We start from the raw sequence: 15,140 nt of genomic DNA, 5'->3' as shown, positions 1-15,140 counted from the left end.
TCTCACTCTGTGCCTCCCTGCTCATTGGGAAGTTTATAAAGTCCATCCTGCGTGCGTAAAGCGCTTCTGTCACCTGTCTAATGCAGCAATGTGTGGCGTGCTGAGAGATGCTGCAAATGTCGCCAGCTGAGGCCTGAAAGGAGCCTGATGCATAGAATGAAAGTGCCACAGTCACCTTAACCTCAACGGGCAGTGCGGTCCTGATGGTGCTGGTAGGCTGTAGGTCTCCCTTAATTAGCTGGCATATCTACTTTCGGAAGCGCAGCCTTCTAACGCACATTTTATTGGACAGGTCCAGGTATGATCGCTTATCTCTGTAAATGCGTTGGGTGTAAGGTCTCCTCCTCCTCAGCAGTCTGCCACCTCTTTGGGCACATAATGCTCTTCTTCCAGCTCTGTTCTGCAGCATGTGAATAGTTAGCAATATTGGCTGAGAAATTGCAGGCCCCATTCTTTTAAAAGTCTTCTAAACTATCAAAAATTATTAAATTTTCCTTAAACAACCAAAAAATTTATCTAGATAGACTACTTTACCCTCAGATTATGAGCATTGATTTCAAACACGCTTAAAATCCACTCATAAATGATTTTAATGCTCCCTCCAACTTAAAGTAGCATATTTTTCAAGTTCATCCGTTTTAAAACATGGCATCCATACCGCCGGGTTAAGGTCAGGTAAGTGCAGCTTTTTCAGGGCGGTACATTATGCTGGCGGTAATTTGTGCGAATTGCCGAATTTGGTGCCCGGCGGTAATATGGCCGGTATTTGGGCAATGCACATTGAAGTGCATGGAAAATCACCCAAATTACCGCCGGCGGTAATAGGCTGCCGAAATTACAGCAGGCAGTATAAAGGGAGTGAGTGGGCGCTAGTTTCCACTTGAAGCAATTAATGGGCAGTAATGGCTTCCAAAGCACTAAATGGGCAGAATGTTGCCGAAAGTCTAGCCCATAGAATCATATAGCACAGAAGGAGGCCATTCGGCCCATCGTGCCTGTGCTGGCTCCTTGAAAGAGCTATCCAATTAGTCGTACTCCCTTGCTCTTTTACCATTACCTTGCAAATTTTTCCTTTTGAAGTATGTATCTAATTCCCTTTTGAAAATTACTATTAAATCTGCTTCCACCAGCCTTTCAGGCAATGCAATCCAGATCATAACAACTTTAAAAATGTTCTCCGTCTCCACTCTGCTGGGGACAGATTTCTCTGGTTGATGACTCTCCCACCAGTGGAAACAGTTTCTGCTTATCTACTTTATCAAAACTCTTCATAATTTTGAATGCCGCTATTAAATCTCCCCCTTAGCCTTCTCTGATCTAAGGAGAACAATCCCGAGTCGCTCCACATAACTAAAGTCCATCATTATTTGAGTAAATTTCCTCTGCACCCTCTCCCAGGCCTTGACATTCTTCCTAAAGTGTGGTGCCCAGAGTAGGCCCCAGCTGAGGCCTAACCAGTGATTTAATAAAGATTTAGCATAACTTTCCTGCTGTTGTACTTTATGCCTCTATTTATAGAGCCAATGAACCCATCTGCTTCTTAACAGCCTTCTCAATATATCCTGCCACCTTTAAAGATACTCCAAAGGAATTTCCATCATCTAGATTGAGTTGTAGCAATCAAAAATCTTGCTAGGTGAAAAGTTAGTCAAACAAATACAACCAACAAAAATGCAGCAAAAAAAGGTCACTAATCTAGTTCTCAAAAGTTAAATTAACCAAAAATGCTCCTGTGCACAGTCCAGCAAATCTACCTTTTAAGAAGTCAAAAGCTGACAATGTGCCTGATCCTCATCAGCCATTTTATATGAATGAGCTGAGTCTGTATCGTAGCATCACCCGCAAAGAAATTGGGGAATTCTGCTGGCGCTCATTACTGGTTCATTAGCATTAATTATAATAATTAAATTTAGCTCTCGGCCAGTCGAGAGCACGTTCCGCGATGGTAAGTGTAAAAAATGGCCCAATTATTAACTGACTGTTCAATGTGGTGCAGCTGTGGGTCCTGGTACAATTTGAGAGTGGGGAGGCAGAAAACTGGGTGAGGAATTGGTAGCACTGGTGTGAGAGAATAAATTATTTTAATTTATCTTTACAGTGGAAATCCTACCAATTTTTTTGTAAAATTAAGATAGTGATGCAAAGTTTTTTGGATAATATTTGCAACATGCCAGTATATTAGAGAGGGAGGTACAGAGGAAGATTGGTCAATGAGAGACTGTCACGAATGGCAAGTATGTGCCTCGCCCCTCCTTGGCTCAGTGTATTGGTACAGCAGGGTGATGTACTGTTGTGACAAGCTTAATCTGATAATTGCCTTCTACTGTTGTATTTCTGCCAAGTGAATGTTAAAAGTCTCTTGAGCTTTTTGTTTGTGAACCAGTAAAATAAAGGGGCATTTCCAAAGCAAACATAAAAGTGGAAAATTGCCAACTTTACTTGTGTTGTTGTGTCTGGGACTCTTTGTTCCGCTCCAGGTGAATACAGTAGCTGCATACTGCACATTGCAAGGCTGTGGCAAAGTACAGCACTGAACCCTCCACCGAAAACAGTTCCTTGTGTAAAGGACCACCAAATAGGAGCCTAACTACCCAATCTAATACACGAGTGTACATAGCGTGCGGTCCCATTAGTATTTTAAGCAGGTTTGTATGAATGCACTTGGCTGGTTACACATAATGTTAATTTAGTGGCAATATGCCCTTGTGATAAATTGTTGAAGTGAAATTATTAGCCAGACACTTGAGTCCTTCCTGGTCCAGAAATTTAAGTAGCATAAATAGCCACTGTGACAACCCCCAGTGATTTTGCTGTCTGCACTGTTTAGAAACATGGAATGGGGAAAGATTACATGAGTTAGCTTTATATACCTGTCTCATATTAAGGTTTTTAATTTTGGCAAAATCTCGTTTTGTTTTTCTATCTTGCAGAAACCATCTTGAGGAAGTTTTGTCCTTGTATTCGCTCTGAATTTAGTAATGCTGTCACAATGCCATTGTACTGAAGGGCTGAAAGATCCTCCTGGCCCAGCACAATGGGCAGGAGCAGTGATTTGAGACACTACTTGTGGCATCAAGGCAGAAAGAGTAAAATAAGTTTTGCAGTGTCCTGAAGTGAGTTTTTTTTTTGTCCACCAGCTTTCAGAAGATCAGAGACGAGAGGCTGGATTTTACCAACCTCGGTGGGACCCGGCCTCGCTGCTGGTGGGCGACATCGGTGGCATTTCCCGGCCAATTGAAGGAAGTGGGTCTGGTGATGTCTTTTGATGACTTGTCATCAGCCGGTTTCCTTAAAGGGGCCATGCCCAAATTAATTTTGACAGTTGTGCTGTCAGTGTTCTACAGCCTTGAGGTGCTGCAATCACTGACAAACACTGCACAGAGGTGCCCGGCTGAACCCAGGCTCTCCCATGACTCCCTCCATATGCTTCTGGAGGGTCTCACAGCATGCAGGGAGATTCCCTTCCCTTCCAATAGATGGAAGAGACCTCTCCAGGAGATCAACTGGCTAAGCCACTCACAATGCAACAGCACTCTACAAACTGTGAGCAGACTCACCGGTGCATACATTATACTAACCTAGTAAAATGACAGGCAGGAAAAGACCAGCTGGTCCATCAAACCTGCTCCACACTCATGATGCCTGAAGCAACACTTCCTACCATCTGCATCACCCCCCCCCACTCCACGCCCCCCCTGCCCCCGCCAAACACGGCCATGAATTTTCATGGGAGAGGCAAAAGAAATCGGGAAAAAAACCCAGGGCCAATAAGGATCTCAGACAATCCAATCCAATACAGAAGATCACATTGACCATGTGTACATTAACTGGTACATCCACTTACCGTCTATATGATGCAAGCTCTGCCCCTGCAAAGAATTGGTCGAGCTCCCTCTTGTAGGCATGGAGAGTCAGCACCCAGCACACCAGCTGGTATCACAATCAGAGGCTCACTTCTCTTTGGGAAAAGAACCCAACTAACATCTAGGCTAGTCCTACTTGTGCATAGTTTAAGCTCGTGTCCCCGGTTGTCCTTAATCTGAAACTGAAATAATCTATGAATTACACGCAATTCAGCACTTTCATCATTTTATATACCTCTGTCAGATTGCCTCTAATTCTACGCTGCTGTAAAGGAAATAGACCCAGCTCATTAAACCTATCTGAGTAACAAAGGTAAAATCTGCTACCATTTTTTTTACGCCTCTACTGAAGTTGAAATTTCCACCCAATATGGACAAAAGCTATTGGGCTTATTCATCAGATTATTGCAATTGACACGTCAAGTTTCTCGAGTTGTTGGGTGCGTCTTAGATAGAGGCAGTAGTTTTGAAGCGTGTGTGTGAGTGTGCATTTGCCTGCATTCCTAACTAAAAGCAGTTGTGCTGTCGACTACTGTCAGTAGAAAGCTGAAAATGAAAGCAACTGGATGAAATAGTACACATCGTAATTTTTAAAAATTGTGTTCTCTGTTGCAGGTTGTGGATATGCTCTAGCTTATTCTCCAGCCATAGCTATTGTGGGGAAGTACTTCTGTAAAAGAAAAGCTATGGCTTATGGGTTGGCCATGTCAGGAAGTGGAATTGGGACTTTTGTTTTAGCCCCAGTGGTTCAGCTGCTGATTGAACAGTACTCTTGGCGTGGAGCGTTACTCATCCTTGGAGGCCTTGTAGCTAATATTTGCGTCTGTGGTGCCCTGCTCCGGCCCCTCACTCTTGTAGAGGATCTGTCCAATTCCACCGTAAGCAGTATGGCGAGCAGAAAGCCTTCTGAGGAATGCAGCTATAAAACACAACGTGAAGACCCTCAACTGCCTTGCCCTTCTGCAAACTTCATCGGAAAAGGCTGTGGTAACAAGCAGCCCTGTGGCTGTTGTCCGTCGTATAAAGAATACGCCTTCCTCCTGACGCCAGACTTCCTTGTATTTGGTGTATCGTTGCTGTTCTTGGCCTATGGCTGCAACACTCCTTTTGTGCATCTTGTACCATACGCGGTAAGCTCTGGGGTCAGCCAGCAACAAGCGGCCTTTTTAATGTCAATACTAGGCATCATAGACATTGTTGGGAATATTTCATTTGGCTGGCTAGCGGACAGAAGGTAAGGATGAAACACACAAGTTTTTGATTTTATTCTGTACTAGAATGATGAAACTCATAGGGGCTGAAATTTGCCCTTTTTTAAAGAGCCGTTAAAAAAGAGGCAGTGACTGTGCGGAAAGCACTCATCGCTCGGTTGCCCTAATTTTTTTGGGGGGGGCAGTGGATGTTCCTGCCCCGTCGACCCTTTACTGACCAGTGGCGACCCCGTTTGCGCCCTGCGTGGGAAATTGCCCCATGGGAAGTTACCCCGCGGGAACGGATTGGCTGCCGCTCGGTGCCCCCGACCGCTTTCCCCTGCGGAAAGCTGCCTGTGGCTGGGGGGCGCGTCCGCCCCTAAAGGGGAGGGTGCACTGCCGCGGCTGCCATTTTATTTTAATGGTCGGCCGATTCCGAGGTCGGCCCGGCAACGGTGCCCCCCCCGGGTTCAGCCCGGCACCCCTTGGCCCGGCCGAAACCTTCCCCGGTGGCCCAGTGGGTGTCACTAATGTGGCTGCAGAGTTCACAGCCGCCCTCTTTTAACTGAAGGGATGTTGCTACGCGTCAGCGGGATGTCTGCGTTGCTCTGACGCCATCAGCGCAGCGCTGATCACACGTACCGATGTCCGCCCCGCTCCCCATGCACTTCTGCCCCACCGCAACTCAATTTCACCGCCCGGAACAAAAAAAATATACAAAGTGCTGAATTTCGCTCTACTCTCCGAGAAAAATCTTCAATATCAGTGAGTGCGCCCCCTGCCAGTCGGAGGACAATTTCAGCCCCATAGCCTAAAGGATGAATTGCAGCATTGGTAACTCCGAGATCATTGTCAGTGCTCCATAGAACCAGGGCACTTAGCCCCAGAAACTAATGACCCTGGGCAGGATTTCCTGCGCGAATTACTGAATTGGCAGCGTAACTTTTCAGTGGACTGGGTAGAAATTGTCTTCTGGCTCCCTGCCACTTGCAGAATTTTCCATTGGAAGTCATCTGATGCAGTTCCCACCACTTGTGCCGTCCAGAGGAGTTTCTGTCTCCCTAGGAAGGATACAATTTGAAGGTTTTGTACATTTTCAGCTCACATCTTGAACCTATTAACACTGAACCACTAATGTAGTAAAAACTTTAATAGAGTGCTTTAAATACTTTAATAATTCAGCTTATCCCATTGTCCCACATTCCTCCATTTTGTCTTTTTTGCCCATTAATAATTTTATTTTCTGCTTAGTCTAACTTTTCGATACCTTGCTTTACTAATTAACATCTTTTACTAGTAAACTTTCATCATTCTTTATGGTTTCCACTGTTTATTTTCTGGATGTGAACTTTTTAAAGCCTGGGTTTTTATAAACTTAAAAGCATCTCTGAAGGCCATTTTTCCTCGCTCATCAAAAGTGGCTGGTATAGAGATTGATATGGTCACATTAACAGATGTTGGCACTATTCACCGCACCAGGCCGAGAGAGTATGTGCAATGCACTAGAGGAATTGATGCATATTTTTGCAGCAGAGAGGGTTTTATTGTGCACCTGGGAATGCCAAGTGATGTAATTGGATGCCAGGATTAAAAGACTTCGATTCCTCAGTACAAGATGTCTTTCACTTGGAGCTCAGAAGTTAATCAGAAACATCAGCATTGGGAGAAGAGAAAGAGGTTGGGCTATGGGGAGGGAACAGGAAAAGCATCTGATTTGTTGACCCCAGTCCATCTGAGAAATGGAGAAACTAAACAATCGAGGAATTGGTTTGTCAGTTCCCACCCACAACTGGCTGGATTCACAACATGGTATCCATCGCCAACCCATCCACTCCTTCAATCACATGTCCCCATTTGACCTTGTTTGTGTTTTTAATGAGGCATACTTATGCCCCTCTTAGTTTAAAAAGATGAAGGATGCCAGGAAATGCAACGAAAATCAATAATAATGGGTCCAGATGGATAACGTATTGGCTGCCAGCTTTCTGAATTCACACCAACACCATTAGCCCGTCAATTAATCCTATCCAACCCAAAGAGGTCCAAAATGGTTTGTGAACCCCCTATAAAAATGATTGGAGAGGGGTGATGATTGAAAATTGATGAACCTGTTAATGCTGGACGGGGCTGTAGTGTTTAACTATGAGTAAAGTTAAAATTAAAAACAGAAAATGCTGGAAACGCTCAGCAGGTCAGGCAGTATTTGGGGGAGAAATTGGGATCATTTACATTTCCCAGGAGTTTAATGGCAGCGGTAAACTGGTAGCGCCCCGCTCCGCTGGCGATTTTTCGCACCAGAACAAAAATTGGCCCGCCCCTCCTGAAGCTGTGCGGGGGCGATGACAGCGATAGCTTCGGGGGACACGAACGAACAGGAGGCTCGCGGGGCGCAAATTAAAGGGGAAGTGGCGGGTGGGTCAATATAAAATGTGCCAACTTAATTGTCGTGGCCCACTAACGCTTTGAAGGTGGGGTCCATGCCGTGATCTGGCAGTGCGGCACTTGGCTTCCACCCCTCCCTCCCCTTCACATGATCCATCTCCAACCCCTTCCCTTCCTTGACGTCTCTATCTGCATTTCTGGGGATAGGCTGGCCACCAATATCTATTATAACGCACTGACTCCCACAGCTACCATGATTACACTACCTCATACCCGGCTTCCTGCAAGGACTCTATTCCATTTACCCAGATTCTCTGTCTCCTTCGCATCTGTTCTAAAGCTGCCACCTTCCATACCAGTGCTTTCCTTTTTCCTCCACCGAGGATTCCCCTTCATCATGGTTGACGGGGCTCTCGACCTTGTTTGTTCCATTTCCCACAGTTCTGTTCTCATCCTTTCCCCTCCATCCCAGAACCACGATAGGGTTCCCCTTGTCCTCGCCTTCCACCGCACCAGCTCCACATTCAAATGAACATCCTCCGCCATTTCCCCCACCTTCAGAGTGATGACACCACCAAACACGCCTTCCCCCTCACCTTTCAGCATTCCGAAGGGACTGTTCCCTCTGCGACATTCTGGCCCATTTCCCAATCACTCCCAACACCCCTTCCCGATCCCACGGTATGCAACGCCTGCCCTTTCACCTCCTCCCCTCCCACCGTCCAGGGCCCCAAAGACTCCTTCCAGGTGAAATAGCGATTTACTTGTACTTTAGTATACTGTATTCGCTGCTCACGATGCGGTCTCCTCTACATTGGGGAGACCAAGTGTAGATTGGGTGATCGCTTTACGGAACACCTCCACACAGTCCGTAAGCATGACCTTGAGCTTCCGGTCGCTTGTCGTTTTAATTCTCCATCGCACTTCCATTTGGATCTCTCTGTCCTTGGCCTCCTACACTGTTCTAACGAAACTCGAGGAATAGCCCCTCAACTTTCGATTAGGCATTTTACAGCTGTCCGGACTCAACATATTGAGTTCAACAATTTCAATTCATAACCACCGCTTCTATGTTTTCGGACGGCAGTTGTTGCTAATGATTCTGTTGTTCCCATTTACAGCTCCTCCAGACCCATTTTTTTTTGTCCCATTACCACCCCCTTTTGCCTTGCACCATGATTCCTTCTGTCATTTAATTCCTCCTGCCATCCACCCGGTCGCAGACCTTCCATTTTGTTCTCTTCCCCCACCCCCCCGTCCCTGCCTTTGTACTTTCTTAAAACCCGTCACATCTCTAACTTATTCCAGTTCTGATGAAAGGTCATCAACCTTAAAATTAACTCCACAGATGCCTGACCAGCTGAGTATTTCCAGCATTTTCTGTTTTTATGTAAACGTTTTTTAAGCCTCGAGTCTGTAGACAAGAATGAGATCAGCGTAGTTGAACCTGATTATTATAAAATAATTCTACTCATCGTGGTTCAGTCATCTCCACTTGAATGGTGTTTTAGTTCATTTGAAGGCAAATGTTTGCTGTTATTTGGAGATTTGTATTAGCCAAGTTCATTGTATCTAGATTCTATAAGAACATAAGAAATAGGAGCAGGGCAACCCCTTATTCTGAAACGATGCCCCCTAGTTCTAGATTCCCCCATGAGGGGAAACATCCTCTCTGCAACTACCCTGTCAAGCCCCCTCAGAATCTTATGTTTCAATAAGATCACCTCTCATTCTTCTAAACTTCAATGAGAATTGGCCCAACCTGCTCAACCTTTCTTCATAGGTCAACCCCTTCATCTCAGGAACAATCTCATGAACCTTCTCTGAACTGCCTGCAATGCAAATATATCTTTCCTTAAATACGGAGACCAAAACTGTATGCAGTACTCCAGGTGTGGTCTTACCAACAGTTGGAGCAGGACTTCCCTACTTTTATACTCCATCCCCTCTTGCAATAAAGGCCAGCATTCTATTTGCCTTCCTGATTACTTGCTGTACCTGCATGCTAACTTTTTGCATTTCATGTACAAAATCCCCAGATCCCTCTGTACTACAGCATTTTGTAATCGCTCCCTATTTAAATAATAATTTTTGCTTTTCTATTTTTCCTACCGAAGTGGATAACCTCACATTTTCCCACATTATAGTCCATCTGCCAAATGTTTGCCCACTCACTTAGCCTATCTATATCCCTTTGTAGATTATTTGCATCTTCCTCACAACTTGCTTTCCCACCTATCTTTATATCATCAGCAAATTTGGCTACGTTACACTCGATCTTTTCATCCAAGTCATTAATATAAATTGTAAATAGTTGAGGCCCCAACACTGATCCCTGCGGCACCTCACTACTTACAGTTTGCCAACCTGAAAATGACCCATTTATCCCGACTCTCTGCTTTCTGTTAGTTAGCCAATCCGCTATCCATGCTAATATATTACCCCCAACCCCGTGAGCTCTTATCTTGTGCAGTAACCTTTTGTGTGGTACCTTAGCGAATGCTTTCTGGAAATCCAAATATATGACATCAATCCACTCTGCTTGTTACATCCTCAAAAAACTTCCTTAATGATTGACTCCAGCATTTCCCAATGACAGATGTTAGGCCCCAAGTTTCCACTTGATTTGCTCCTGATTTTTAGGAGCAACTGGTGTAGAACGGAGTATCTTAGAAATCGGAATTCTCGTCATTTAGTTTGCTCCAGTTTTAGTCAGTTAGAACAGTTTCACTTTGGAACAGAATTTCTTTTTCAAAAGGGGGCGTGTCCGGCCACTTATACCTGTTTTCAAAGTTTCGTCAGTGAAAACTTACTCCAAACTAACTTAGAATGGAGTAAGTGAAGATTTTTGTATGCTCGAAAAAACCTTGTCTACACTTTAGAAAATCAGGCGTAGAGTACAAATCAGGCGTAGGGAATGGTGGGGTGGGGGGGTTTAAAGGGAAGTTTACAAACATTAAACACTTCAGTTTTACAAATAAAGAGCCATCATCAATAATAAATGATAAATACATCAATAAATCAACCAATAAATCAATCAAAAAAAATTAGTAAGAAATAATAATTATTTTTTGAAATCAATAAATAAAACATTTTCTACTTACCGACTGCAGCACCGGGAGCCCTCCAACAGCGTGCTGGGATGCCCCCCTCAGTGTGTCTCTGTCAGTGTCTCTATCTCTCTGTCTGTCTCTGTGTGTCTCTCATTCTCTGTCTGTCAGTGTCTGTGTTTCTGACAGCGAGGGGAGGAGGGTAGAGGGAGAGAGGGGGGGAGCAGAGGGAGGGATGGGGGAGAAGGGGGAGGGATGGGGGAGAAGGAGAGGGAGGGAAAAGGAGGAGGGGGGAGAAGGAGGAGATGGCGGGGGGGAAAGGAGATGGCGGGGGGGAAGGAGATGGGGGGGAAGGAGATTGGCGGGGGTGGGGGGAAAGGAGAAGGGGGAGGGAGGCTGAATGGGCTGGGCCCGAGACTTCGGGCAGGGTCCGTCCCCAGCATCAGATTTACAGGTAGGTGGCATTGGGTCGGGTCGGGGGGGTGGGAGGAGGGAGTTTGGTTCGGTTCGGGTCGGGGGGAGGGAGGGAGAGGGAGGTCAGGTCGGGGGGAGGGAGGTCAGGTCGGATCCAGTCTTGGGGCGGGGGGGGAGCGGGAGTCGGGTCGGGTGCAGTTCGGGGGGTCGGGTCCGGGGGCGGGGGGAAGCGGGAGTCGGGTCGGTGTTGGTTTCGGGTTCAGTCCGGAGGCGGGGGGCGGGAAGCGGGAGTCGAGTCGGGTCGGGAGGAAGCAGGAGCTGGCTGTGGGAGGAGCCTTATTCACGCAGCCCCAGTGAGGCCATTCGGCCAGGGCTAGGGTTTGCGTGCTTCGGGCCCCTCCCACACAGTTTTGGGCGCCTGGAGCTACTGCACATGCGCGCCCACTGTTGCGCGCATGTGCAGAGGTCCCGGCACTGTTTTCAGCACAGGGACCTGGCTCCGCCCCCCTACAGCTCCTGCTGCGCTGCGCCGAGGGCCAGAGGACCTGCAGGGAGCTGGAGAATCTGGAGGGTTTTTTTAGGCGCACTTTGTGGCGCGAAAAACGGGCGTCCAGGTCGGGACTGTGCCGTTCTAGACGCGGCTCAAAACTTGTGCCCATAGTTTCCTGCTTTCTGTCTCCCTTTCTTAAATAGGGGTGTTACATTTGCGGTTTTCCAGTCCGCTGGGACCGCTCCAGAATCCAGGGAATTTTGCTAGATTACAACCAATGCATCCACTATCTCTGCAGCCACTTCTTTTAAGACCTTCGGATGCAAGCCATCAGGTCATGGGGACTTGTCCACGTTTAGTCCCATTAGTTTGCCTGTTACTTTATCTCTAGTGACAGTGATTGTTCTAAGTTCTCCTCATGCAATAGCTCCTTAATTATCTATTATTGGGATGTTTTTAGTGTCCTCTACCATGAAGACTGATACAAAATATTTGTTTTAAGTCTCTGACATTTCCCTGTTTCCCATTATTAATTCCCCAGTCTCATCCTCTAAGGGACCAATGTTTACTTTAGCTACTAATTTCCTTTTTTATATACCTGTAGAAGCTTTTACTGACTGTTTTTATATTTCATTAGTTTGCTCTCATATGCTATCATTTCTGTCTTTATCATTTTTTTAGTTGTCCTTTTGCTGGTTTCTAAAAATTTCCCAATCCTCTGACCGCCCACTGTCCTTCGCAACATTGTATGCCTTTGTTTTCAAATTGATATCATCCTTTTCCCCCCTTAGTTAGCCAGGGCTGGTTCTTCCTTCTCTTAGCATCTTTATTTCTCACTGGAATAAATCTTTGCTGAGAGTTATGAAAAATCTCCTTGAATGTTTGCCACTGCATTTCTACAGTCTGATACTTTATATTTTCCCAGTCCACTTTAACCAACTCTGCCTTCACATCTTTGTAATTACCTTTATATAAGTTCAGGACACTAGTTTGAGATCAATAGTAATCATTTGTAAGTAGGAAAGGATGGCCATTAAAATTGCTGCAATTCTTCATATCGAGTGCAATAAAAACAGACCAAGCCATTAGGATTTAATTTATTGGGCAGTTTATCCAAACTGAATAATATTTTTATTATGGCAACCTTCTCTCTTTAAATCTGCAGGTGGTTGAAGAAGTATCGCAAATACTGTTACATTTTAACCATTGGGCTGGATGGTCTCTGCTCTCTGTTCATTCCCATTCTGAGATCTTTTCCACTCCTTGTTCCCTATGCAGTTCTTTATGGATACTTTGATGGGGCTTATGTTGCTCTTATTCCAGTAATAACATCAGATATAGCAGGAAATGCTTTCCTGTCCTCTGCTCTGGGAATAGTTTACTTTATTCATGGGATACCCTATCTTATTGGCCCACCAATCGCAGGTCAGTAATGTGTTACATAATCTACTACAGTTGTTTTTATTGTAAATGGATTTTGAATTGTTCACTGATTTATTTTGTTTTACTATTTTAATAAGTTTCAGCTAGTGTCAATCAAACTGTAATGTTTATACTCTTGCAATCCAAGCTAAAGGGATCAAGGGGTATGGAGAGAAAGCGGGAAAGGGGTATTGAATGGTGGTGCAGGCTCGAAGGGTCGAATGGCCCAATGCTGCACCTATTTGTGCTATGAACCTATTTGTTTTCAGGGGTCACCAAAAAAATAAGGATAATGTTGCTATTAGCTCATTTGCTATTATCTGCCCTAATATATGATAGGCGTTCCAGTCATTCCGTGTGCTTCCGCTACGCAGCACTATTTTCTGAGAGCACAAAATTAGTACATTTACCCATTGAGTCTTGTCTAAACCTATCCATCCCTTTCTAATGGTTACACAAGTAGTGACATGATTGGCTGCACAGTTATCTTGTCACAATGGCAGTTGTTCTGAAATGATTGAGGGAGATTGAGCTACATCGCTGACCTACTTTGGCTCCAGGTTAAGCAATGCCTCGATTCAAAATTCTCTCGTTTTCAAATCCCTCCACCACCTCGCCCCTCCTTATATCTGTAATCTCTCTGTAAAGCCCTACAACCGTCTGAGATATCTACACTTCTCCAATTCTGGCCTCGAGCAGCCCAATTTTAAACTCCACCATGGGCAGCCCTGCTTTCATCTGCCAATTTCCTGAGTTCGAGAATCCCCTCACGAAATCTCTCCACCTCTTTACTTCTCTTTCCTCCTTAAAACCTAGCTCTTTGACCACTGCCCTAATATCTCGGTATGTGGCTCAATGTCAAATTTTGTTTGATAATGCTCCTGTGAAGCACCTTAAATATTGTCATTCAGTGTACTTCCCCCGGAACTTCTCAAAAGCCATGGTTGGCTGGGAATTGATTGAACAGCTGACTGACTTGTGAGTGACCCAACTTACTGGTTTTACTACTAGGGGGAATCGTATTGTACATTATAGGTTATTGTTGCTATCCTGATCCACTTGGACATCCAAATGAGCTTCTGCCTCAGTTTGTACCAGTAATGTGCTTAAGTGTTATTATTGCTGCCTCAACACTTTATAGGGATGTGCCTTGCCCACAAGGTGTGATTGTGGGATGTATGTTTTTTTTTAAGTGTTTGCAATAGCGCATCTGTAGTTCAACACTGATTTTTTTTTAAAAATCCTCTTTCTCTTTACAGGTTGGTTGGTGGATACAACAGGAAATTATACCGCAGCCTTCCTGGTCAGTGGGTTGTCCATGATATTCAGCTCCGTGTTGATGATTACTGTCAATCAGATGAGGAGCTGCAGAAATTCAGCTGCCGTTCAAACCACCGTCATAGAGTCAGATCCTACCACTATAACTTTTCAGACTGCATCACCTGATCAGATATAAAAATAAGAGTTCATACAACAGTTACATTAAAAAAACACACAAGCCACAAATTGCTGGCACGTAGAAAAGACATCAAAACATGGAAACAATTTAGAGTAGGCAATATTTGTACTTGAGTAGATATCGGTAAATATTTTGTTAATTCTTTCAATGCCAAAGTATTTTTTATATATATATATAATAGTTTTTGTTTTAATTTTCTGATCTCCTTCATACATTCCACACATTCCTATTGACTTGCTAACTGCATTTCCAGAGGTCCTCCTTTTTTTTTTAAAAAAAGGCCCATGTGTGGACATGTGACTCCTATAAATGTACCAGATTTATCTGCCAGTGTCGGTTTTAATGTTCATACCTCATGTTGAAGCTGGGTCACTTGAAAATTTCCAGACTGAGATAAATAGATTTTTGTTCGGCAAGGGTATCAAGGGATATGGAACAAAGGCGGGTAATTGGAGTTGAGGTACAGATCAGCCGTGATCTCATTGAATGGCAGAACAGGCTCGAGGGGCTGAATGGCCTCCTCCTGTTCCTCGGTTGAAGTTTTCCGTGGATTGACTTGCTATTAACTTCTTTTGTGTTTGGTTATTAAATTGTTTATTATGATTTGTTTTTGTCAGCACTGTATCTTGTTACATTTAATGTAAGAAAAATGTCATGTGCAGACGCTTGAGGCTAAGATAGGAATCATACAAGCACGAAAAAGGAAGGAATGAGATTGGTCCTTTATGTTAAGGATATCGAAGGTTATCACTGCACTTCCTGTAATAATGACAGGAGGATTTAAAAGAACAGATCTCAATGCTGCCTTTTGCAATTTCTACGAGTAGCTTTGAATCTTGAGAATTTCACTTCCAGTTTGACCTTTTGTAA

General features: G+C 44.6%; 1 protein-coding gene across 1 annotated transcript in view; it reads left to right on the top strand.

Moving 5' to 3' along the window:
* The window catches only part of LOC139259615 (monocarboxylate transporter 12-like), a 131,093-nt gene extending 116,762 nt beyond the window's left edge, over positions 1-14,331 (top strand). Inside the window, exons 5-8 of the mRNA XM_070875100.1 lie at positions 4,479-4,728; positions 4,759-5,097; positions 12,555-12,814; positions 14,071-14,331. Coding sequence (XP_070731201.1) covers positions 4,479-4,728; positions 4,759-5,097; positions 12,555-12,814; positions 14,071-14,267 — 1,046 coding nt within the window. The 3' untranslated portion in view covers positions 14,268-14,331. The remainder of the gene's footprint in view (positions 1-4,478; positions 4,729-4,758; positions 5,098-12,554; positions 12,815-14,070) is intronic.
* Positions 14,332-15,140: the final 809 nt, after the last annotated feature.

The sequence above is a fragment of the Pristiophorus japonicus genome, chromosome 3 (genome assembly GCF_044704955.1).
Source record: "Pristiophorus japonicus isolate sPriJap1 chromosome 3, sPriJap1.hap1, whole genome shotgun sequence".
In the NCBI taxonomy this organism is placed as follows: domain Eukaryota; kingdom Metazoa; phylum Chordata; class Chondrichthyes; family Pristiophoridae; genus Pristiophorus; species Pristiophorus japonicus.
Note: the sequence above shows the minus strand (reverse complement) of the source record. Positions and strands in the feature narration are given on the sequence as shown.